Consider the following 26,684-nt stretch of genomic DNA (forward strand, 5'->3'; position numbering starts at 1 on the left):
ATTAAGACGCTCACTATATGGATTGAAACAATCCGGACGGATGTGGTATAACCGTCTAAGTGACTACTTGATTGGGTAGGGATATGTCAACAATGAAATATGCCCATGCGTGTTTATAAAAAGGACAAGTTCCGGATTTACAATTGTAGCAGTCTATGTTGATGACATTAACCTAATTGGAACTCTAGATGAGTTAAAGGAAACTGCTAAATACTTGAAATCGGAATTTGAGATGAAAGATCTTGGGAAAACACGGTTTTGTCTCGGACTAAAACTCGAGCACCGTAGTGATGGGATTATGATCCATCAGTCAGCATATACTCAAAAATTACTAAGGCGCTTTAATGAAGATAAAGCAAAGCCTGTGAGTACTCCTATGATCGACCGTAGTCTTGAGCCCAAAAAAGATCCATTTCGTCCAAGGGATGAGGACGAAGACTTATTAGAGGCTGAAGTACCCTATCTAAGTGCAATAGGTGCATTATTGTACTTAGCTCAATGCACAAGACCGGACATCTCATTTGCAGTGAATTTGTTAGCTCGACATAGTTCGATTGGTATAAAGACAATCTTTCGATACTTGAGAGGTACGATTGACATGGGCTTGTTTTGTCCCTACAGAGAGAAAATAAATGACGGAAGTATGGGATCGGACCCCACAAGGCAAAATGCCACCTTCCGTGATGTAGACGCCGACGCTGCCATCCATGGTGGCCAACGTTCTCCCCCTCCCCTCCATCAAAATGACAACGATGTCTTGATGAGTTTTGTTGATGCATGATATCTCTCTGACCCTCACAAAGGCCTCTCTCAAACGGGTTATGTCTTTACCATGGGAAGCACTGCGATATCTTGGAGGTCTACAAAGCAGACCTTTGTTGCTACTTCCTCAAATCATGCAGAGATTATCGTTCTACATGAAGCCATGCGAGAATGCATATGGCTAAGGTCTATAGTTACACACATTCGAGGAACTTGTGGTTTGAAGTCTACCACATATGAACCTACATGCATTTATGAAGATAATGCAGCTTGTATTGTGCAAATGAAATTAGGTTTCATTAAGGGCGACAACACCAAGCATATATCGCCTAAGTTCTTTTACAATCAGCAACAACAAGCACTTTTAAATATTGAAATGAGTCAAATCTGATCAGAGGATAATGTAGCAGACTTATTCACTAAGTCATTACCAAAATCCACCTTCGAGAAACATGTGAAGAGCATTGGATTAAGAAAGTTATCCGAACTCCCATGATTGCAGCAATCAGGGGGAGATATTAACATCAGGGGGAGGTATGATGTCTACATATTCGATCTCGAAGAGTGAAGGACGTGTTGTGCTCCTTTTGTCATTCGAATAGGGTTATTTTTGTCCCGCAGGGTTTTTGTTACCTGGCAAGGTTTTAGTGAGGCAACGATCAAAGCGTCATCACCAAGTTAGAGTGGCACAAGGGGGAGTGTTGAAGGAAGTCGACATCATGTGTGCCTCTTCAAATTAGGGTTTAGTTATAGAGTTCTAATAGGAGAAAGTTCTAAATTTCCTAATTGTATTCAGATTCTATTACCTTGTATGTACTCTGTAAATCCTTATATAAATGGCTCCTATTATCAATAATAGAACACACATTTCTCTCATCAATCTCTCTCAAAATATCTCATACTTAAACAGTATTGTATTAATCTCGTATGTGTGTGTATACGACCTGAAATATATACGATAACATTGTATTAAGTTGATTTGTGGATAATGTTAAGACTAAAGACGACCCATATTTTTCATATTACCAAGACCGATTGTGAAAACAGTTTTACACCCAAGATGATGATTAAGCTTAGGCATGTTTTTGGTAGAGCGCAACACAAACGGATGATATTCACACTTACCAAGACAACACTAAAAGTTTAAAACGATAAAAATGTGGAGTCCTTTTCGTGGCAACACAAACCTATGAACCTCAACTCGAATTATTTCATTTGTGTCTCTGTGCTGTGTACAATTTTTCTCCAAGGGTTGTCATAGCATACAAAGGACATGGTATCCCGTGGTCTGAAAGATTGATATGACGCTATGGGACTTGAAGGCATCGCGTAGTTCAAAGCAGTCGTGATCTTGCGACTTCACAATTTTCTTTGCAAGGGTAATAAGTGGAAATTTTTTTTTGGGGACGTTAGCTAAAGGCCAGAAGTCGAACCCAGTACCCGGTAAATTCTAATATCTAAACTGGAATCAAAACCAAATTTCTATAGAACATGTTTGCCAAGCCAAAACGAATTCTGTACCCAGTGAAGGGTGACAATAATTCTATTATATAAAATGGAATAAAACCAAAATGTAGAATTGACAAACCATCTGGAAAATTCCACAACTTTCTGAATTATAGTTACACAAATCTTCAAGTAATTCTTGGGTTAATCTTAAGATGAGTCCAAAAGACCTAATTATCTAATGGCCAACAAAACTATTGTTTCCTGCCCCTGCCTTTTTTGGTTGGCTGTGCATCCATCTGATCTTTCCCAGTAACTTCCGATGGATCAACTGCAAAAAGGAAACAAGACAAAAGAAAATGCATGATTGTTAGTACAACTGATGCAAACAACATCAAGGTCAAAACTGGAAGATTCCAAAGATATCCATAGGACAAAAAATAGCAATTTCAAAGCAATGCTGCTTCAATCATGGTCTTGTATTTGAAGCCAGTTTCTAAGCTTCAACGCTACTTGTTCCTTTCAGTAAGGTGAGCAACCTTTCAAGGCTTTAAGGGCCATTTGAAAACAGGTGCCACCCTAGATCAGAGATCTTATTCCACAAAGAAAACATGACACTTGTTCAATTGAAGCACATAGCAGGCAATCCAACCTTTTCAGGTACTATAGTTCTAAGACCAAGTGAACAGGAAGGCAAAATAATTCACATACATGTTAATCATCAAAAAAGATAATTTGATATACCTTCAGGACCCCTGGCCATCAAGGTGAAGAATATGTTGTTCAGTTTCTCCATCTTCTTAGCATCCTGCGCCTGATCTGTCTTAAATTTCAGACACTGCAAAACCAAAAGAATCGATCGAATGAGTAAATCATGTGCAATGGTTTTCTTGTATCTAGAAATTTGAATTCATAGATAATATCCTAAGCACTTAAGTCATCATAACCACTGATATGCATTAAATCCCAATATCAGTATGCAGAGTACTGACAATAATGTAAATGATATGCAATGTCATGCAAATATTTTTTTATTGACAATAATGTAAATGATATGCAATCCAGGTTTCCAAGGCAAGTGCAGGAGATACGGGGATTTAAATAGCCTGCATTCTACATCTAAGCAAAACATTGTGGAGTTCCAAAAGTGCACGAACACAATGGCACTGATATCAAATTTCAGTATAGTTGGTTTCTGGTTGCAGAATTCTTTTCAAAGCACCAACTTACCATCAATTCCTCAATGGGAACCCTTGTAAGCGATTCTGACTCAAATACTAACTTTCCCAAAGTTGACACGTGAAGGATTATTGAAGAGTTAACGCATGCAGCAAGTTAAGTACAAGCGCACATATTGAGAGGAACATATGAAAACTCATACAATGTTAGTCTAAAAGTATAATGCTAACCATATATTTTTCTGTAACTGATATTCTTTTACTTAATTTCCTATAATTCAACGCGTTACAAAGCTAACTTAAGTACCCAAACAAGGACTAGTGTTGGACTAATTGCATCAACCATAAGCCTCAAAACAGAAAATAGCTATCCAAACAGAAAACATTAACCTAAAGTCCTAACCTAATATCAAAGGCAGCTTCAAACTCTGCAAGTTCAATCTCAATAATATAGTCTAAATTCTCTAAAAAAAAAAAAAAAAAAAAAAATCCATTCACAAAGCTAAATCAAGAGTCTCAGGCAATGCAGCCACACGTAACCAGTTGTACCTCTTTATTATCGGTGACTTTGAGAACCAGCTTTCCATCGCAATGCCGGTACTTCATCACATATCGAGTCTGCAAGCAACAAACAGATCAACACAATCATTAGCAAAACAACGGTTAAATTTAAAGACCAAAGGCAAACTAACTATCTAACAGCATCTAGTTCACTAATATGCCCAATTCAACTAACTATTTGCTCGGTCTCGGTCTTGATTTTAAAGCCCAGACATTGAATCAAAGACACACACACACAATCAAGAACACTAGGCAATTTCAATCCTCCTCTTCAATTTCCTAAGCAACCAAATCAGAAAGGAAACAAGAGGAGAAAATCGGACTACCGAATCAGGATCGTTGCGGAACAACTGCACGGATCGCTCGACGAATTCGTCCCAGGACGTAACGTACACCATTGTTAGGGTTTTTGATTGAAGATCGTGGAGAGATCTATTCAGGGGGAGATGGGATATATGGGGTTTATTGCTTTTCAACGCCAACAAATATATACGTGTCCACGTCGGTTGTGTTTATATTATATTAGAGACCTTCCAGCATAAGGGAAAGGGGCACCTAATTTGTCCCACCTCGGTTTTCTTATCTGGGCCTCCCTTAATCAAGACCCGTTTCTTAAGGACGCTTATGGGTCATGGGTACCCGCTAGTTGTTTTAGTTTTGGAAAAAGATATAGCCTAAACGTGACGTGAGTCATGTTTGGATGTCACAAGCGGGAGTGTTGCAGTTAGCCTAGTTTTAGGTTTGGGTAGTCCAAACAAGAATATGTTTGGACAACAACTTGGTTCGTTTTTATTTATTTATTGTTTAAGGATATCTCTATTTGTGTTTGGTCCAAACTCTAGGTTACTTGACCTAGTGGTAATAGGGTTAAATTAGAAGGATCTAGATTCCTATTCAATGTACGATTACTTTCCTTGTACGATTGAGATTCTATGTATTGTAATCCTCTATATATAGAGGCCCCTATTATCAATGAGAATACACAGCAAATTCCTCCCAAATTCAGTTTCTCTAAAACACGTTATCAGCACGAGCCCTAACCCTGAAACCCTATATTCGTAGCCTTCAAATCCCAGAAACCTCCGCAGCCCACCTTCAAGATCTCAACTCCAGGAGTCCAGAACCGGAGGCCCCACCCCCAGAACCGGCCGGTAAACCACCGAACCGGCTACCGGAAGTATCGAAAGTCCTTCTGCCCGATTCGATACCTTCCTCCCTGTCAACTGCCGCCAAAATTCACCAGCAGCTGCAGCAGCACCTCAATTCACCGGAGACAAAAATTCATGATCGGAACCGGCCTAGAACCACGTGAACCGGCAGCCTGAACCACCGGAGCCGCTGAACCGCCGCCTACATCCCTTATCTGTGCTTCAGTCAACCGAACCCACGTTCGGTCAACCCTAGGCCCAGCTGCGATCAGCCCAAGCCCACCTGCAGCCCAAGTCCGCCAGCAGGCCCAGCGAAGCCCACGTGCAAGCCAAGCCGCATAGCCGCCAAGCCGCAAGCCGCTGAGCCGCAAGCCGCCAAGCCAAGAAACTTGCCACGTCAGCAAACCACGCAGGCATCCAGTCAGCAGCCACGTCAGCCATCTGTGCCATGTCAGCAGGCCGGTCAACAACAGTCAACGCCGGTCAACCCTCCGGTCAACCACCGCCGGCAACTTTTCCGGCCGACTTCCGGCGACTTTTCCGGCCAACTTCCGGTGACTTTTCCGGCCAACTTCCGGTGACTTTTCCGGCCAACTTTCGGTCACTTTTCCGGCCAGCTACAGTAACTCCGGCAGCTACAGTGCTTTCCCGGTCGCTACAGTAATTTTCCGACGGCGACTTTTCCGACCATCTTTTAAGGTAATTTTTATAAAAGTTCCCGTTTTGAAGTTTTTTTTTTTTTTTTTTTTTCAATTTCTTCTTCTTTTTCTCGGGGACTTCCAACATCCCTTCTTCTACCCCCCTTTCTTCTTCATAGGGGAGACCAATAGCCGAACTGTGGGGGTTCGTGCTCACTCCAAGCTTGGAGCTTGTAGAGTCCTCCAAACTTAGAGTTTGTTGAGAAGAAAACGATCGACCACATACATCGTTGTTTCGATCTAATCCAAAAACCCCTCTTGGAATCGGATTTTCTTAGAAGCGACTACGCTCAGAAAATCTCTAATTTCTTGGAAGCGACTACGCTCAGAAATTTAATAGTTTTTCGTGGTAGCCCTTTCGCTCCGAAACTAACCCTAATCTTGTGTTGTTTTTCAGGATGAGTAACCTGAACAAGTTGAACTTCGTTCCACTAGAAACAACTGGCGCAGGATACCATAGGTGGGTCCGAGATGTGCGCCAACATCTTAAGGCTGATGGACTTCTGGGAGCCATCCAAGAGCCTGGTCAGAACGTGCTCTCCATTGAGCAAGCTACTGCTTTTGAAGCAAAACAAGCTAAGGCCATAATTCTCATGACAAGGCACATGAATGACGCGCTCCAAAATGAATACCTCAATGAGGAAGACCCAAGAAAGCTATGGGTAGAACTAGAGCAGCGATTTGGCAACGTTCGTGACTCCCTGCTTCCTGATTTAGAAGTGCGATGGCATAGCCTCTGCTTTTGTGATTTCAAGTCTGTGCTTGATTATAACTCGGAAGCTCTTCGTATCAAGTCTCTGATGGAGTTTTGTGGCCAAGCTATAACTGATACAATGTTGATCGAGAAGACTCTCTCTACCTTCCCCGTCTCTGCACTGATGATTTCAAAGAATTATCGGATTGATGTAAATGCAAGACGTATCACAAGGTTTCATGAGCTCATTGGCGCCATGAACGTAGCTGAAAAGCACGACAATATCCTTGTGAAGAACTATAATGCTAGACCCGTGGGAACTAAGCCTATTCCGGAGTCTAACTATAGTCGCGCCCCTAATGGAGGACGTAAGGAGCGAAACCCTAAGGATAGGGACAATTCTGGACGTTCAGGTCCATATATTCGCCCTAAAGAGGAAGGAAATCGCCAAGAGAGGCGTGCACGGAACCGTAGAGGTCAACGTGTGAAGAGAGAGAGAGGCGGAGCCTCCAACCATGGTAGTAACGCCACCAAAAGGATAGGTCGTTCAAATTGCGCCCCAATGGCGCCTCGATCAAGGGAGCCTGACCATGATGATGTTTGTTTTCGATGTGGATCAACTGAACATTGGGCCAAATCATGTACCGCACCCCAGAATGTTGCAAACGCATACAAGACGTATCGTGAAGCAAGGGAAGCGAATTACATGGCACAAGAAGATCAAGATGGCGATCTAGATCTAAGGGTGGAAGACTACAAGGATCAAGACCCAGAAACTGGCGATTTTGATTAAGTCTTTTTATTTTCCAAGAGTTGTAGGCGATTGCCATATTACTTTTTATTGGATTAGATTTTCTTTGATCATAGAAACAATGATGTATTCCGTTGGCTTATGAATAAAATTTCGAGTTCTTTTCATTATGACTCAATTTTGATTCTGAGCATATGACTTTGTGACTACGATGGCTGGGCCATCAGTATTAATTCAAGGACATGGAATAGCCCAAGTTCCACTTGCCAAATGGCACCTTGATTACAGTTGTCACAGAAACTCTCTACGCTCTTGGGGAAAATAGTACCCTATGAATAGCCAACGAATTCCATGCGAAAATGCATGTAGAGAACGGAAATGAGTTCCTTTGCATTACCTCTAATGATTGCGAATAAAGACGCATCTTAGAGAAGTTTATGTGTCGCTCTAGTGGATTTTATGTCACTATTCGAGCTATTAAATCCAATAAAGTTATGAGAGAAGATCTCTTGGACTTAGACACATATTGGCTTTGTGACGACAGGATAGGTCATCCTGGTCATGATATGATGATCCGTCTACAAAAAGACTTCACACGGACATCTTTTACTAAGCCTGTTCCTTAGGGAAATTAGGACTGAGACCGTCCTATGCAAAGGATATGACATTACTCATTCTGTTCTTACAAAGAATCCGTAGGGATTTTGTGGATTGATTCAACCAACTTGCGGACGTTTAAATATCTCATGATGTTGGTTGACACGCAAACACACTGGTCACGTGTTGTGCCATTGTCCACTTGTAATGCTGCTTATGCTACACTCCTAGCACATATCATACAACAACGGGCTCACTCCCCGAATCATCCTATTTAGTCAATTGGATTTGACTATGCTAGAGAGTTTACATCGAAAGACTTTCGATGGATATTGCAATGGGCTTGATGTTGGGCATCACATTCCCATGAACACACCCAAATGGTCTCACGGAAATGACTACGATGGTAGTCTGAACATTGGTAATGCGCACCAATCTTCTTACATCCGCTTGGGGTGATGCAATATCACATGCAGCTATGCTAATTCGTCTACGACCTAATGCCACTCAATGTACCTCTGCGTTACAGCTAGTGACTGGGTACACGTCTTTTGTACTTACGCACATTTGAGTGAGCCATTTTTGTGCCAATTGCGCCGCCACAGCGCTCTATGATGGGTCTTTACAGACGAATGGGCAACTACGTTGGATTTGAGACTCCCAACAATCGTCCGCCACTTAAATGCCCTTGCTAGGCGATCTCCTTACCGCTAGATTTGCGGATGTCACTTTGATGAGACAGTCTTCCCGTCGTTAGGGGGAGATAAGAACACGAATGTTCAACAGGAACGACAGGAATTGTCGTAGTCTGTCCCCACTATGTCTCATCTTGATCCCTATTAAAGTGACAAGATCACACAAATATGCTGCAAACATGCCTGCAAGGAAGGACGTCCCTACGAGAGGACGTAGCGCCACCCTACACGGAGGTAGGCAAGGCGCCAACGCCAAAGAGAGTGGCACTCTGGCGTTACAGGCCATGGCCCCAGCTAGGATGCGTGGGAGGCACGTGGGTTCGAAGGATACTTTGGCACATTCCAATCCTTTGATCATCAAGACTCAAAATCCGTTTCATGAGTATCTTCCGGGTTATGGTTAAATTTGGGGGATGCCTCAACGTTAGAACCTATTCCTGAGAATATAGAGCTCTATGAAACTTACACTAGTGTACATGAGATGTGGGATAGAAACTCCATCATAATTGGTGATGTAGTTGCGTATTTTGTTGCGCATGAGTTTGTTGAGTCAGATGATATCGAACCACGCTCCGTTGATGAATGAATGCCAACGTAGAGAAATTTGGCCTAAATGGAAAGATGCGATCCAGGTTAAGATGGATTCTCTAACGAAGAGGAAGGTTTTCGAGCTAGAGATGCCAACACCTCCTAACATAAAACCTGTTGACTAATGGGTCTTCGTTAGAAAGCGTAGTGAGAAAAAGAGATGGTAATCTCACCTTATGGCGCAAGGCTTCTCACAAAACGCCCTGGAATTGACTACGATGAGACATATTCTCTCGTAGTGGATGTCACTGCACTCCACTACCTTGTCAGTTTGGTAGTTTCCGAATAACTGAACATGCAGCTTACAAATGTGGTCACTACGTATCTCTATAGGGATCTAGATACAGAATATACATGAAGGTTCATGGTGAACTTTATTTACCCAAGTCAAGTGGCTCTAGACCATGGAGCGCGTTTACAAAGAGGTTGAAACGCTCACTAAAGTGACTACTTGATTGGGAAAGGATATGCCCACGCGTTTCTATGACAAGTTTCGGATTCTATCGCGGTTCATGTTGGACATGATCTTCATTAGAAGCCCTTAAAGAGTTAAGGGAAACCGCTGAACACTTGAAATCTGAGTTTGAGATGAAGGATTTTGGGAGAACACGATTATGTCTCGGTTTGGAACTTGAGCATCGTGTCGATAGATGCTTAGGCATTTTGACAAGGTCAAGCCTTCAAGCACCCCCATGATCGTCCGTAGTCTTGATCCTGAAAAGGATCATCTTCGTCGAAAGGATGATGACGAAGATGTGCTAGAGGCAAAAGTTTCTTACTTAGTACAATAGGCGCATTATTGTACTTATCTCAATGCACAAGACCGGACATCTCATATGTTGTGAACTTGTTAGCTAGATATAGCTCTGCGCCAACGCAACGCCATTGGATTGGTGTAAAAGATATCTTTCGATACTTGAGATGTATGAATGATATGGGCTTGTTCTATCCCTACAAAGAGATGATGGATTCGGACCCATCACACACCAGAAACGCCGCTAACGCTGGCCTGCGTTCTCTATCCCCATCCCAAAACGACATGTGTTTTGGAAGGTTTTGCTGATGTTGGGTATCTCTCTGACCCACACAATGGTCATTCCCAAACTGGTTAAGTGTTCACCATGGGAAAAGACCGTGATATCTTGGAGGTCTACAGAACAGACCGTAGTCTCTATATCTTCGAACAATGCAGAGATCATTGCCCTTCACGAAGTGGTTCGTGAATGCATATGGATTGGATCCATAATTACGCATGTTCGAATAATTGTGGTTTGAAGTCTACCACAGATGAGCCAACGAGCATTTATGAGGATAATGCTGCTTGCATTGAACAAATGAGGCAAGGCTACATCAATAGCGATAACACCAAGCATAATCAGCAACAACAGACACTCCTCGAGATCAAAGTGAACTAGGTTCTATCTGAGGACAGTGAGGCAGACTTGTTTACTAAGTCATTGCCCAATACCACGTTCGAGAAACATGTGGCAAGAATTGGCTTGCGGAAATTATCTGAACTCCCATGATCGTAGTCATCAGGGGGAGGTGCAGACATCAGGGGGAGATGTCTACATGTTCGTCTCGAATCGTGAAGGGTGTGTTGTGCTCTTTTTCCCCTTCGACCGAGGTTATTTTTGTCCCACTGGGTTTTTGTTACTCGGCAAGGTTTTTAATGAGGCAACGAGAGAAGCACCACGTTTGGACAACACAAGGGGGAGTGTTTAAGGATATCTCTATTTGTGTTTGGCCCAAACTCTAGGTTACTTGACCTAGTGGTAATAAGGTTAAATTAGAAGGATCTAGATTCCTATTCAATGTACGATTACTTTCCTTGTACGATTGAGATTCTATGTATTGTAATCCTCTATATATAGAGGCCCCTATTATCAATGAGAATACACAGCAAATTCCTCCCAAATTCAGTTTCTCTAAAACATTTATTTATTTTTTTTGAGAAAAAAGAAAATTCATTAATCCAAGAAATTACAACCAGCGGTTACAGATACCATGAGCCGATAGGGACTCAACTCTAACCACAATCACCCTTTCTTCCGGGCTACAAACAATCAACCTATCCCAGGAGTCCCGATACATCCTTATTGCCAACCTCAAGAAGAGACTATCCCCTTCCAACTCCATATACCAAAACCGCCACTATATGAGTAGGGGCATCTCCCCATTACATTGACAACAAGAAAACATCAACATTAAAACAACTAGTCCCTGGATATGACACCACAATAATGGCACAACCATGAAACCAAGACAAACAAACCCTTGCTCAAATGAGGAAGGACTTAATAGACCTAACCAAAAACCAAACGTTAAAAACCTAATAAAGAAAAGAAATAGACTGCCGCGAACCGTTTTCTTGTCCCTCAGAGTCAACTCCACTTCCTGGAAACCGCCATATGAAGTCGGAAACTTTCAAGGTTGGCTATCTCAAACCCAACTGCTTGTATGCCCAACGAGAACACCAACCCACGCTGCTCCAACAATCTCGTTACAGCCCACCACCGAGCAACAGATGACTTTGTGGACGAATCTAAGTCTTGGAACTCAAGTCGATAACACCATCCCCCACCGGCGTCGAGCCCCCGCGCATTTGCACCGCAGCCCCGCTCCACCATTGAATCTATGTGAGAGAAAGAGAAAACCAGATACTGCAGCCATAAAACCCAACCACCATCTTCCGCCAACCAAACACCATCCTGTCCGGCCACACCCATCATACTCCGAGGAGGCTGGAAGCCGTCGTCAGTGTGAGGGCGCCGCCGGACAGGCACCGAAAACCCTTGTATTCCCAACCCTAATCTCCCCTGTTTTTGCGGAGCTCTTGTATACTTATGTATTTTAGGCGTCTTTCCTTTTTTCACTTGGTTCGTTCGACCAGCCTTTCTGTGGAGGATATGTAGGAGCTAGCCGGACTTGTTTGAACTTTTGCCGATTGGCTTACTACAAAAAAAAAAATGTGATTTAGGTGAAACAAGAGAAAGTACTGTTTCTGGTCATTGTATAGATCGATGTATCCTTGTTTATGTCAGACATAATTAGCAATCTTGTGTAGTTGGTTGGATACTATATGATTCGGTTTGCTCTTATATATCAAAAAAACAAAAACCATATCAGTCCATAATCGGGTCGTCACTGACTGCATGTGTTGCAGAACCCTATCCACCTATAAAGGTTCAAGTACGCTTCATCCTTTTTGATTGCTTCAGGGTTTGATCTCCCTGAATATCCTTGTGCGCTCATAATATTGTCTCTGATTGCTTATGTGATTACGGTGATTAGAAATTTAGGTAGCAGTTTCTATTAGATTCGTGATCATATATAGTTTATTTTGATTTAGGTATTGCATGTCTTGTTGATCATCATGATAATCTCCCTAAAATAATAGAGATGTCTTGAATGGGAAGTAACAAGGAGTGATATGACAAAGCAAGGATATAGAAGGTGTTTAGAACTTTAGATGGGACACGCGCGCGCGCGCGCGCACACACACACGTACATATATTCAATTTATCAATTATATCTCTCTTACATTTTCGGATTATGCAGGAACACATTACACATAGACAATATTAGGGCGGCATACACATACACTGAGTAAAGATGATGTAAATACAGAAAGCAGTTGTGACCCATATGAGCGATAAACTTGCTCTCAAGGCTGGAAATGAGAAGGTATAGTAGTCAATGGACTAATTAGCGTACTGTTGTAGATTTCTTCAACCATATACAGGCTTCTGCGTGCTTTCAATTTGCAGATTGTGCGTGTTTCTTCCTGCATAATATTATTCTTAACTGAAAGTATAGTTAATCTGAGAAGGCATTTAGGCAGATGATGCTTAAAGAGTACAATCACTCCTAAGCAATTGGTTCTTAACATTTATCAACAAGGTCAGGCAGGCTAACGAGTAGTCTAACACTAGTGATACCCTTGTCAATATCAGTAAAGGTGTTATCAAATAATCCATACCCCTTTTTCTCAAAAAAAAAAAAAAAAAAAAAAAAAAAAAAAATTCAACAGAGTGGATTACACATGCTTTGGCTTGTGTTGCCTGCAGGCTGATGATGAAGGTGGTTGTCTTGGTTGCTGCACCAAAAAGTCAAGAACATATAAGCAAATTCTGCTAACAAATTGGAGGCAACGCATGGCCTTCATAGAGTCTATAAGTTTATTTTATCACTATCAAATAACAGGTCAACAAGTTTTTTGATAAAACCACAGTTTAGCTTCCAGGGCAGTGGTTTAACAAGTGAAACTATTTATGAAGTAGAGGATTCAGTTTGCACCGCGATTATAGTGTTCCAGGCTGGTGAGTCTGTGGCTTTATAATCTTAGGATATCTCCTTTTTGTTGCGGTGGTTGAGTTATAGTTATGGATGTTTTCTTTTTGTTGATACCAAAGGCCATGAATGTGTGTGAATTTTGTTTTCTATTCGCTTCAGCGAAGCATATACTCTATTTGACAAGTTGGATACCAGTGGACTGAGTGCACTGGATGCTTCAGTATATGTAAAAAATCCTCGGGAAGGTTATTTCACTAGGCTGATCATCCAGAGCGGGCAAGTATTTTATTTTAAGATGGAGTGGTTGCTAAAAATAAAAATAAAAAGATGAATTGTTTTGGGATGGGTGCTTATTCTGTTCTAACACGGTTTTTGCTAGCCAGGGAAACAGATATATGCCTAGATGCCTGCTTTACGCTTGCAATGACCGTGAGGGAATCTTTCAAGAATAGGACAGATGAACTAGATCCTAGATCATATAAACACTCTGGTGTGCAGTTTGCTGTACCTTTTTTTTTTTTCCTTACGAAAAATGTTGTTTGGAGGTCATGTTCTTAGGAGAAGACGTAGTTACACACACATATATAAAAAATATATCTTAGCAGGCAGTCCATAATCATATTCTTTCCCGGTAAAAAGTTTACAGTAGAGAAGTTCAATGAAATATTTGATCTGTAACAATCATGTACTGCGTGAAAGTTGACTCAAAGTCTTAAATGGCAGAATACTTCAGGAAACCTATAGAGACGTATGAAATAGTATTAGATGAGCCAAAAATTTAAGCAAAGATTTACCCAAATACAAAGTGTCTTCAGTGTGCTCGAAACTCATTCATAGCCACTTTCAAGACGACCATATTCTCAAAATCAGCAAAACAACAGTGATGAAATCACTACCAGAAAGGACTTTGGATACCTAAGATTAATCCCACTCATGGTTTTTTATTAGATTTTTGCTCAATTAATATATCATGCATATACTTTTACACTGTCAAAGAGGTATAATCATGACATGCACATTTAGTATACTCTTCCATTAAGAGTTACAGTTTCCATTGATTATGATTGTTTCTTGTTGTAAATAAGACTCATTTCCCAAATAGAAACAACTGAACTACTGAAGTGGATTGTGATATCAGTTGGGATAAATGAAGTTCGGAGTATTGTTGTTATTGCTTTATGCCTTTATGTTCCTTTCAAAATCGTCAATATCTTGAAGTTTCTTTAACCATTTAATGGTAATGCTAACTGAAATTAATATATATATATATATATATATATATATATATATATATATATATATATATATATATATGGATGGTAGGATTACTAAGAAAAACTCCAAGATGCCAGCCAATTCTAAGCAGAGCTGCAGGGGAGAAAGAAGGTCTTTGAAAGCTGTGCATCCATGTATTGGTCCCTGAGGACTTTAAAAGGAATCAGAAAAATTGGTTTCATCTGGAACCTCAAGGACAAGCCATTTGTCCCATGTAGCAAAATTTTCTTCGAGCCTGTTTGGTTTCATTATTCGTGGTTCCACTCTTCTTTACTTGCCTATAGCCAGGGAGGGAGGAAGTCTGCATTAATATGGACACAACCCTTCAAACCACCCTCAGCATCATGAGATCAGCATCTGATGTCTTCCAAGTCAAACATAATGTTATGAAGTTCCACAGAGCTTGTGCAGCAGCTTCAAAATAGATGGTACTTTGGAAAGGAGAGTTGTTGACAGATCCTTCGAAGATTGCAATATTAAGGTACATTTGCAAAGACTTCTGGCTAGACCTGTATCAGTAGTATGTAGCTAGCACATTTTTGTTTATTCAGGTCTATGTTTTGTGTGCTAAGATATGTGAGCTAGCTATGAGCCTTTAACAATGGATGCATCACAGAGAGCTAACTACCTCCAGAGATACCGCAATTCATGAGGGAACACAAACATTACAAGTTATTGGCTACAAGAGGTATACTATACTCAATACCTCGAGTGCCACCTTTGTTATTTTCTATTCAAACGGGTGCTCATACTCAATGCCTCACACCTAGTTCATGTTTTTTTACTTAGGTCAAGTCATATTCAGTTTTCGCCAATGTTATTGTCAAATCATGAATCTTGCATTTGTGCTCAGTCTCATGCTTTAATCTGCAGGGTCATGCTGAGTCTCGGAGAGTATCAGTGGCAGGGTTGCTAGTAAGCATGCAATAACTTCCCCCATGGTTGGACTATTTGGATGCATCTCACTATTTCATTGCTTGAATTAGTCATCAACATGGGATTTATCAACTCTGAAGTCTCCCCTGCCCTCCATTTGTTCCATGCCTGCATAATTTTGTGAATATTCAGAAACAAAATCAGACAGTATTACTCTTATAATTAATCACTTTTAGCGATAGCCCCGCACATAAAAGGACATAAAGTCAAACCTCTTGTGTCACTTAAATTACTTAAAGATCCTAGCTCTTCATTTTCTTCGCGGCAAAATAACTATTTTTTTCTCTGCGTATATTTTCTGGAGTAATATATCTGCTGCATCTCAACAAAAATAAGACCAACTTTAATAAAAGTGTCAATTTTAAAGCCTTAACGAATTTTCTTTGTAGGAAAAGTTAGTGTTAGTGCCACAAGTATATATGTTGATGATGACATTTTTATGGCACCCTAATTAGCTCAACTTTACACCTCTAATTAGATAAGTGATCACTGATGACCCGATGGGTACCCACTGTTTTTGTTCTACATGAGACTTTTCAAAGAGATGCAATGCCGTCCGAAAGATTCTAAGCTCTAGAGGTCAAATGCAGCTACATGAGCTCACTTTGTTGACTAGCTAGCTAGTTCATTAAAGCACGAAGGCCAATGAAGCTGCACGTATTTGCAAGTTTAAGGTTTAGAAGCAAAATGACACAACCACCAGATTCAGCAGAAGCAGCAGAGGAAGAAAGGCAGCAAGTAGAAGAAGTAGAAGAGGCAGAAGAATCAAAACATGGCAAAGGGACATGGAAGCACGCAGCGTTTCATGTGGCCACAACGATTGCCACACCTGCTGCCTATTCTCCTCTGCCTTTTGCTCTCGCTTCTCTTGGTTGGTCTCTCGGTAATTACATAATTTTACTTGTACCTTTCTGATTCATAAAGAAGTTATCTCTAGTAATTAATTGATTGGGGGGTTCAGGGGTAAGCAGCTTGGTAGGTGCAACACTGGCCACATGGTATTCTAGTCTGCTTATCGCTTCTCTGTGGAAGTGGGATGGGAAGAAACATGTTACCTATCGCCACCTTGCCCAAAGCATTTTCGGTACACTTTCAACAACTTATCTATCTGCCACTCTAATCAGTGCGCATCGTATACCATGACAGCATGACTCTCGAAAGTGCCTTTAGTTATTCTGAAAGCATTTTTACTTATAGGTGCTTGTAATAAAAATGCTTTTCACAACAGCAGTATCAAAATGCCTTTGTTTTGGTCACTTTACAGTTTACACAACAGTAAACATGCTATGTTAATTGACACGTCTTTGTTTTCACGTTCTTAAAGGGTTCTGGGGTTATTGGTCTATTGCATTTTTTCAGCAGGTAGCTTCAATAGGCAATAACATTGCCATTCAAATTGCAGCTGGGAGTAGCCTTAAGGTTAGTCAACCAACTCTTCAAGTCTAGCTTCAGTTTATTTCCTGTAGTGCGCTTATTTCGGGCACCACAAGGTTACACAAATAGAAGGTATCAGTACTGAAAACTCGGTATCAGCAAGTGACCATTTCCTTCGGTAGAGAAAGGAACTGAATATATATCCCTTGGCTATTTCTCTTGCAGGCTGTTTACAAGTATTATCACAAGGATGGTGACTTAACTCTGCAACATTTTGTTATTTTCTTTGGGGTCTTTGAGCTCTTTCTCTCTCAGCTCCCTGATATACACTCCTTAAGATGGGTAAATGCCTTGTGCACTTTCAGCACCATTGGCTTTGCTGCTACAACCATTGGTGTCACAATTTATAATGGTATATATATGCTTCTGTAGTCCTGTATATATATAGAGACACCATATATACTACTAGTCTGTCAAATTAATTGCTTCTTTGAAATCTGACTTCATTTCATTACAGGGAAAAAGATTGACAGAAAATCAATCAGTTACGGTTTAGATGGAAGCTCATCATCCAAAGTCTTTAGAGCCTTCAATGCTCTCGGAGCAATTGCCTTTTCCTTTGGAGATGCAATGCTTCCAGAGATACAGGTTATCCATACAGACATTTCTCATTTACCAATTTTCAGTGTTGAAGTAAGGGCGTAAGGCTAATGATCATTTTGTTTGTCGAATATGGGCCATTTAATTTTGCTTTACCAGAACACTGTGAGAGAACCTGCAAAGAAAAATGTGTACAAAGGTGTATCAGCAGCTTATGGTATCATAGTGTTGAGTTACTGGCAATTGGCCTTCACTGGGTACTGGGCTTTTGGGTCACAAGTTGAGCCTTACATCTTGTCTTCACTCACTGTTCCTCAATGGACTATTGTCATGGCCAATCTTTTTGCTGTCATACAAATATCAGGATGCTTTCAGGTACCCTGCTTCTCAGATACCAACATAAATACTTAAATCTCTTGTAAGATATCTGCTGACTTATTAGGTTCGAAGATTGACTTATAGTTGAACAACATAACGTCGCACTTACTGTAGTGTACTCGGTTTTCTTAGATATACTGCAGGCCAACATATGCCTACTTCGAGGAGACACTGTTGTCTAATGAAACTGCCACAAGTCGTTCCTCACTAAGAAACAAGCTAGTTCGTCTTGTTTGTACCTCCATGTATATGCTACTTATTACACTAGTTGCAGCAGCCATGCCATTCTTTGGGGATTTTGTGGCAATATGCGGAGCAATTGGGTTCACACCACTGGACTTTGTGTTCCCTGCTATGGCATATCTAAAAGCTAGAAGAAGACGGCACCAAAACACCAAAATGTATCTGTCTTTGCTACTTCTTAACTTTGCTATAGTGGTGTGGTTCTCGGCTGTTGCAGTGTTCGGTTGCATTGGGGCAGTCAAGTTTATTGTGGAAGATGTCAAGACTTATAAGTTCTTTCATGATATGTGAGATCTGCTTTGCAAGACTGGCGAGTTCTTGCAGCAGTCATATGACTTGTACTCTGCTAGTCTCGGGTATGAAATGCAAATATTGCAAGTACCAGTGCCTTTGCCACTATTTATTGGTTATGTATGGCAATGTAGCTCAATGTTTTATGATGGCTTTCAGGTTCTGCGCCTTTCTCCTAATAACTATTGATTATATGTTCTGTTGAAGCTAACGAAGTTGCTTCGATTAAACTCCCTTAAGGGCGTCATTAGATCAATTGGTAAATTGTCGAATAAACTTTGTTGGTATTTTCCACATGTAGATACGAGTTATATAGGAACATAAAGACATTTAAGTTTTGTGTGATTATGAGATAGAGCTCGAATTTCATATTCAAGTTTTTTCGTTTTTAGACAACGATCAATATATTAAATGAAACTGAAAGCACAATGGGTAGATGCAAAAAATGCATCAAATATAAAGCGCTAAAGCCAAGCTAGATGCATAAGCACATCTAATTCTAAAAGTAATAAGATCATAACCATATGTCAAAAGACATCATCAAATAATGCATTGTGTTAGTCAAGCGAGCAGTGAAGATTGGAATTGTAACAGTAACCGTAACTGTAACCAGATAGATACACCTGTTTTTGTCCAATACGGAAAAAGAAAATTTCCAACACTAGCAAGAGCTTGCTAGGCGCTCGCAAGCAACACTTCGATTGGTAGATCGGGCAAGAGGTCACGTTATGAAATTATTAGGTCAGAGTAAGGCCATCTCCAACCGGAAGGGCTAAATTTTAGCCTTAAATTCTGCACTATTCATCGATGTGACATCAACCATCTCCAACCCGTCAAGACTAAATTATAGCCCTAAAATATATTTTAACATTTTGGATATGTTATATATATATATTGTTATATATATATATATATGTTCTTATTTTTATTAGCAATTTACTTATAGTAATTGAAATCATTTTTATGATAAAAAATATTTTTTTGGTTGTATTTTTTTTTAAGATAATAATAATAATAATAATAATAATAATAATAATAATAATAATAATAATAAATAGGGATAATGACCATTTACACAATTTTGGGGTTAATTAACCCCATTTACCCAAACACTCTAAGAGATTGCCCACTTACGCAATATTTTATATATATATATATATATATATATTGCCCTAATACCCAATTAAGTTATTTTTTATTCTTTTTTGTTTAATTTTAGGACAATTTTGCCCTCTCTTCCTTTGTCACTTAGAGAGAGACTTCGCCAGATTCCGTTAGGCTGTCGGGGGATTCCGGTGACCGGCCGCCGGATTCCGTTGACCGACCACCAAATTCCGATGACACTTCACCGTGAACGGAATCCGGTGACCGGAACCCGACGTCCAACTTTATTGCCCCCTAATAATCTTATTATTGCGTTTCAATAATCTTTTTTGCCTCCTAATAATCTTATTATTATCCCCCAATAATAAACAAAACAATCACTACTAGCAACATCCCATATTGAAATTGGCCAATTTTTTGGAGAAACAAACCACCGCAACAACATGGACAATGTTGGAGACCTCCTACGCATTTTACCAGAAAAGGGGGGGGGGGGGAGGGGAAGAAGAAGAAGAGAAGCCTGAATGACGGCGTCAGAGCCCCGAGCCGGAGCAAAGCCTGGATCCGAACTTCGGCTGGTGAGTGGAGCTTCGGAGGTCTGATGACGACCCTGGCGTGGTGGCGGAGCATCAGAGGTTTTCTTCTTGTGCCAGCAGTGCTCGCAATCTGAGATGCACTTGTCAGGGCCCACCCCGTGCTTGTGGTAACGCGCCTCCTCGTCGAGGATCGGGGCGTGTTGCTTCTTGATCAATATGCCCTTCTGGATCTGGTGCGGGGACGCCGAAATCTCTATCCCCGACCACCTCATAAGTCAATCGTTGTCCATTCCTCATTCGACATCTTCGAGGTTGACGGTGGTCGCTGAGTCGACTTGGCCGGGAAGGAAGAGAGAGAGAGAGAGAGAGAGAGAGAGAGAGAGAGAGAGAGAGAGAGAGAGAGAGAGAGAGAGAGAGAGAGAGAGAGAGAGAGAGAGAGAGAGAGTCTGAGACGAGTTGAGAGAAAGAGAGAGAGAAATCAGTGAGGAGGGAGGAGAGAGAGAATAGATCAAAGAGGGGAGGGGGGGAGAGAGAGAGAGAGATGAGTGTAATTTATTAATTAAAATTAGGGCAATACTGTCAATAGATGTTAGATTTGGTAAATGGGAGTAAAAAACTCTTAGTGAAGTAAGTGGGCAATTTTTAGGCCAAAATTGTGTAAATGGTCATTATCCCAAAAAAATAGCACAAAGCAAACCAACGGCTATAAAATTAAAAAATTAAAAAATTAAAAAAAAAACGCAACGGCTAGCTAACGTCAGTAACTAGCAGTTGCTGATGTCATGCTTTTGTCACATTTGGAGTTCGTGGGCCACAGTTTTCTGATCTCATTTGTTTAAAGGGGGCAAAAGGCTATCTTGAGGGCTAAATTTAGCCTTTTAGAGCAAGTCCAGCGGTGGAGTTAACCGGGCAAGCCACATCATTTTGATGATGTGTTGACTAGGTACAATGAAAAAGGAGCTTACACCGGGCCTTGCTTGACTGGGCAAGCTTTGGCTTTGCATGACCCAGGTCAAAAAAATGGGCGAGCCCATGACTAAACTCTTGCCCAAAGTCATCCGGCTGCAAGCTCGATATACTGTAGAACGTGGGTGACGTCAGTCGGTGACGCGCAGAGCCAAGCGCGGTAATGGCCCAGAGTGGAGGACACGGACCAATCGAAACTTGCCATGTGGCCGACCAAAGACTGAATTGGTATTTTGTCGAGTAGCGACAGTGAGTGGGCGCAGGGGACAGGTGGCATCGGGCCGTTGGCTTGTTCAGAAAATTTGAAACCAACGGTCCTTTAATCTGGGCCGTTGGTTTCAATTAATGTTCACAATCCGACGGTGGATGAATTAATATGTATATATATGAATTGTAACGGTAATGTTCAGAATCCAACGGTGGTGGAGTTTTTAATATGTATATACATTAATTGTAACGGTAAGAAACGGTAAGAAAAAAATTTATAAAAAATTCTAAAATTTTTTCTATAAATACCTAGCATTTTCTTGACATCTCACACCCAAAAAATTAGAATTCATAGTTACACATTCCTCCTCTTCATATAGCTCTCACCATTCAATTTTTTCATTATCCAATATGGCCGAACAAAGGGGAAACACACGTCCAATGCCCAGACAAGAGGGAGATCAAAGTGAAGATACCCAAGATAAAAGGAGATGGACGGATGAGGAAGATGTTCAATTGTGCAAGTCTTGGAAAGTTGTAAGCCAATGTCCGGCTGTGGGCACAAATCAGAAAAAACTCGAATTATGGTTACGCGTGAAGCGACACTTTGACGCAAATTGGCCCAAGAGCCGATCAGTCCAATCTTTGCAGGGAAGGTGGAAAATTTTGAAGATTGAACTCTTTGAGTGGCATTGTGCATTAAGGCAAGTGAAAAATTGGTACAAGAGCGGTTCGAATGCGGTTGATGAGGTATGTATTTGTTGATAAATCATTTAATTTGTTGATACATTATAATAAAATATTACATGATAAATAATGTAGTAATTATAATATCGTTTTAATTGTAATAATTGTTTTTCGTTATAATTACAATAATTAGTTGATAAATAATGATGTAATTACCCCTCTATTTATATTTGTACTTATTGAGTTTTATTGTAAATCGGTGAGATACATTCTTATTAAAATTATGAAGTTTATATTTTTTGATAAATCATTTAATTTGTTGATATATTATAGTAAAATATAGGGTTGATAAATAATGTAGTAATTATAATATCGTTTTAATTATAATAATTTTTTTTCGTTATAATTAAAATAATTAGTTGATAAATAATTATGTAATTACAACGATATTTATATTTGTACTTATTGATTTTGGTTGTAAAACGGTGAGATACTTTCTTATTAAAATTATGACATTTATATTTGTACTTACTGATTTTTAACGCAAAACGGTGAGATAATTAAATCATTTAAAATTATGAGCTTTATAATAGATGACCCTTCAAGATTACAAATTTGCATACTATTCAATCTAACGGTTATTGTTGATGTAATCTTATCTAAAATTTCGGATCAGATTATGTCGAACCAGGAGTGAACACGTGTCCTCGAAGTATGATCACGTTTTATGTGAAAATTGTAAATAAATTGAGCAAGAGGCAGCACACCATTCCTCACAAGCTGATATTCACAAATCTCATTCGTTTTCATATTCTCCAGATCCAACACATTTCCTCTCCTTCCATTATTTCAATTAAGATATTGTGGGCTAAGTATCGACAATCTCGAGATGAAGATCTTGAAGAGCTGTGTAGGACTAATGCTCTTATGGTAGCAGCAGTCGCTGAAGCTGAAGCTTCCTTCGGATCATGACGATGGGGTTCTCAACCGGGACGTGCACCGAATGAGGAGCGATTTAGGGAATCAAGAGGGAAAAACATGATGGAAGATTACTTTGTGGAGCGTCCAGTTTTCAGTGAAGAGATATTCCGGACAAGGTACAGGATGAGTCACAATGTGTTCAACCGCATCTCCAGTAACCTTTGTCGCTATGACCCGTACTTTGTCCAGAAATCAGATGCTGCAGGCAAAGTCGGACTACTTCCCCAGCAGAAGCTGACATGTTCCTTAAGAATGCTTGCTTATGGTGCCGGGGCAGATCAATGTGCTGAGTATTGTCAGATGGCGAAATCTACCTCCATTAAGGCTCTGAAATGATTTACAAGAGGAATCGTTAATCTGTACTCGACAGAATACCTCCGGGCTCCTAATCCGGCCGACCTCAGAAGACTTCTCACCAAAGCTGAGAGAATGGGCTTTCCTGGGATGATTGGAAGCATCGACTGCATGCACTGGCAATGGAAGAATTGCCCAACAGGTTGGGCTGGAGAATACAGCGGTCGAAAACGTGTGCCCACTATCATCCTCGAAGCAATCGCTTCTTATGACACATGGATATGGCATGCCTTCTTTGGAATGCCTGGATCATGCAACGACCTCAACTTCCTTGCTAAGTCCCCGTTGTTTGACGAGCTCACTGCTGGTTGAGCCCCTCGGATCCAATTTCAAGCGAATAACAGGATTCACAATTTAGGGTACTATCTCGCTGATGTTATCTATCCGCAATAGGCGACTTTCGTGAAATCAATTCCAAGGCCTACACAACCCAAGGATATGAAGTTTTCCCAGGCTCAAGAGGGGTACAGGAAGGATGTCGAAAGATGTTTCTGCATTTTATAGTCGCGCTTTAGTATTGTTCGAGGAGCGGCTCGTGGCTGGGAAAGAGAAGACCTTCGATACATCATGCTGACTTGTATTATATTACACAACATGATAATTAAGGATGAAAGACCAGATGACAGCGATGGGGATTTGGAGTCCGATGAAGAAGAGGATAACAATATGAGGCCCAGGTTGGCCTAGGTTTGGGAAGGACCGACTAGTGATGACTTCGATTCTGTTGGTAGAGATGGTTATTACTTCAACAGATTCATGGATCGATATGATGCCATTAGAAGTGCAAACAGTCACTCAAACCTTCAAGAAGATCTGATAGAGCATTTCTGGAAGGTTTAAGGTAACATGGAGATCTAGATCATAAATGAAAAAATTTTGGAATAATTGGCTAATATCTATGTTTTGTTATGTTTGTGTGCTTTGAATTTGGCTTGTATTATGTTTTGGAAAGTTGGTGTGCTTTTAATTCGGCCAATGTCTATGTTTTTTATGTCAATGTGATTTGAATTTGGCTTGTATTATGTTTATTATGTGCTATAATTTTGAATATAAGGTGTGTGCTTTAATAAGGGGAATTTCCAAATACAACTTTTATTTTCTTAAATTGTCGCTTACATAAATAAAAAAACTAGGAATAAGTACAATACAATTACAAACATGCATAATAACCTAATTATTCAAATCATAATCCTCATCCTCTCTAGAAACCCTTCAACATTGAATAGTATGCAAACCCTCCAAGATTACAAATTTGAGGCCAAAACGGCGTCGTAGCAGAGCGCTCCAAAACGCGCTCGTTTTGCCTTTTCCATCTAGTTCACCGAGCACAAATATCAGAAACAGCCCACACAGTCTTCCACAAAGCAAAGCAGTTACAGAAACGTCTCTCTTTCCCTTTCTCTACTCTATGATTCTGATTCCAAATCCCCATATCAAATTTCTTGCCTTTTCTCTCAGACTCTCCTAGGGTTTAATTGAGCTTCATCTCCAACCTCCAATCTCTCTCATTTCCCTCCTCCAATGTCTTCCTCCAATTCCAAAGCCGCCCCCTACGGCACCCTCCCTCCCCCCGCCGCCGCCGCCGCCGCATACACAACCCCAACCACGACGTTCTCACGCGCCAGAGACGCCACCCAGGCCGTCTTCGCCACGCGCCGCCCGTGGCTCGAGCTGGTCCAGCCTTTCTCCAGCTTCACGCGCCCGGACACTTTTGGCGCGGCCACGCTCCGAATCAAGAGCAACCTCAGCCACTTCCGGGTCAACTACGCCATGGCCGTCCTCTTCATCCTCTTCCTCAGCCTCCTCTGGCACCCCGTCTCCCTCATCGTCTTCCTCCTCGTCTTCGTCGCCTGGTTCTTCCTCTACTTCTTCCGCGACGCTCCCCTCGTCCTCTTCAATTGGATCGTCGACGACCGCATCGTCCTCGCCGTCCTCGCCCTCGTCACCGTCGTCGCTCTCGTCTTCACCAGCGTCTGGTTGAACGTCCTCGTCTCCATTCTCGTTGGGATCGCGCTCGTGCTGTTACACGCGGCGTTTCGGGGCACTGAGGATTTGTATAGGGATGACCTAGAAGGCGGCGGCTTGTTTTCGGTCGTGGGCAGCCCCACCCGTGATGGCTACACCGGCTTCTAGCTCATTCTCTCCATTTTGGGTACCCTTTTGTGCCAAGAATTGATCTTTGATTCGGAGGAGCAGTTCATTTTGGCATTGGTTAGCTCTATTCTTTGGTTTTAGTTTCCAGTTTCCAGTTCTGTTTTTTTCCTTACATTTTTGTAAAGGTAGTGAATTGACCAGCCTATATAGATTTTTCTTACTAAAACGTGTATCAGAGTGCCTGGTTTTATGCCAATATATGGTGTTGATTCAAGTTTGGTTGTGAAAGGAAATTATTGTAACGCTCTTTGGTTCTTGGATTAAGGCAGTTAGTCTATTTGAATTTCGACTCTAAAGTATAGCTTCTGTTGTTACATATTTACTCGCCTTCATTTTCATTGTCATATTGGTGCATTACTGAATCTTGCTAGCGTTACCATGTCTTAGATAAGTTTCAGGGAGCTATGTTGATTTAAATCCCATGAGTGAAAGGTTTTGATAGTATAGCTTGTTCTGTGAGTTTAATGACCATGACTGTACATAGGTGTTGCAGACTTTGAAGGCTGGATGATGAGGAAGCTACACCATCTCCTTCTAGTGTAGAGATGCAATGCTTTGGGTTTTTTAATCCATGTGACGGAAGTCTTTGAATTGATTACTGGAAAAGGGAAAGCAATAATTATTGCTGCCATGGTCCATGGAAAGCCATTGCCTTTTTAATCGGAATGCTTTTCATCTGTAGCTGGTTTCCACATGGACGTTCTTTCTGAATTGTGATGGCTTCTGTTTCATATTATTCTGGAATTGTTTGGTAGGGTAGCATTAAGCAACTGAGGAGTGAGGATTCACCATATGATTACTGGTTATTCTTATCCTGCTGTAGTCTGCTTTATTTTTGTTGTTCTTAGTACAGTGGATGTTCTCTTCCTTACAGTCGATGCATAAGATTATTGATTCATGTACCTCTTTTTACAGAGACAGTAAGGGTTCCCTTTCTCCATTTCCTCCTGCACACAAGTATTCTGCAGTGTTGTGACTTGTTATGCTAGAGGGATTGAAATGCCTGTGCCTCTTGGCCATTGGAAGTTTTGATCAATCTGTAGCATAACTTTGTTTCCTTACACTCGAGGTTTTTGATATCGAGTAAATGGAGGAAGGGAACCCTTTTCGGTGGATTTCGGAACAGCAATTTTGTTGTATATGGTTAGTCTACTCAGGTGGGTGTAGGAGCAGAGAAACTGCAT

At 40.9% G+C, this 26,684-nt stretch overlaps 3 protein-coding genes across 7 annotated transcripts; 2 read left to right on the forward strand and 1 right to left on the reverse strand.

The window, feature by feature from the left end:
* Window positions 1–2,256: 2,256 nt before the first annotated feature.
* Window positions 2,257–4,434, reverse strand: LOC112173276 (signal recognition particle 9 kDa protein). The gene is made up of 4 exons (XM_024310880.2): window positions 4,274–4,434; window positions 3,936–4,004; window positions 2,953–3,046; window positions 2,257–2,539 (listed from the first exon to the last, which is right to left on the reverse strand). Exons 1-4 carry the CDS (start codon window positions 4,343–4,345, stop codon window positions 2,463–2,465), a joined length of 312 nt encoding a protein of 103 aa, XP_024166648.1. The 5' UTR covers window positions 4,346–4,434; the 3' UTR covers window positions 2,257–2,462.
* Window positions 4,435–16,255: 11,821 nt separating this feature from the next.
* Window positions 16,256–18,849, forward strand: LOC112172494 (GABA transporter 1). 3 transcript variants are annotated; one of them, XM_024309860.2, is made up of 7 exons: window positions 16,256–16,496; window positions 16,587–16,709; window positions 16,950–17,044; window positions 17,225–17,411; window positions 17,517–17,647; window positions 17,759–17,974; window positions 18,110–18,849. In XM_024309860.2, the coding sequence occupies exons 1-7, from the start codon at window positions 16,271–16,273 to the stop codon at window positions 18,509–18,511; spliced, it is 1,380 nt and encodes a 459-aa protein (XP_024165628.2). In that variant the 5' UTR covers window positions 16,256–16,270; the 3' UTR covers window positions 18,512–18,849. The 3 variants fall into 3 exon arrangements, with proteins under 3 accessions (XP_024165628.2, XP_024165627.2, XP_024165629.2); XM_024309859.2 differs by having other exon boundaries at window positions 16,256–16,508; window positions 18,110–18,845; XM_024309861.2 differs by lacking the exon at window positions 16,587–16,709 and having other exon boundaries at window positions 16,256–16,508.
* A 5,757-nt stretch (window positions 18,850–24,606) lies between these two features.
* On the forward strand, window positions 24,607–26,375 carry LOC112172652 (PRA1 family protein F2). 3 transcript variants are annotated; one of them, XR_005802394.1, is made up of 2 exons: window positions 24,607–25,557; window positions 25,994–26,375. XR_005802394.1 is itself a non-coding variant. In XM_040509713.1 (1 exon), the coding sequence occupies exon 1, from the start codon at window positions 24,868–24,870 to the stop codon at window positions 25,477–25,479; it is 612 nt and encodes a 203-aa protein (XP_040365647.1). In that variant the 5' UTR covers window positions 24,610–24,867; the 3' UTR covers window positions 25,480–25,814. The 3 variants fall into 3 exon arrangements, 1 of the variants encoding a protein (XP_040365647.1); XR_005802393.1 differs by having other exon boundaries at window positions 24,608–25,557; window positions 25,985–26,375; XM_040509713.1 differs by lacking the exon at window positions 25,994–26,375 and having other exon boundaries at window positions 24,610–25,814.
* The last annotated feature ends 309 nt before the right edge of the window (window positions 26,376–26,684 follow it).

The sequence above is a fragment of the Rosa chinensis genome, chromosome 6, assembly GCF_002994745.2.
Source record: "Rosa chinensis cultivar Old Blush chromosome 6, RchiOBHm-V2, whole genome shotgun sequence".
Classification (NCBI taxonomy): domain Eukaryota; kingdom Viridiplantae; phylum Streptophyta; class Magnoliopsida; order Rosales; family Rosaceae; genus Rosa; species Rosa chinensis.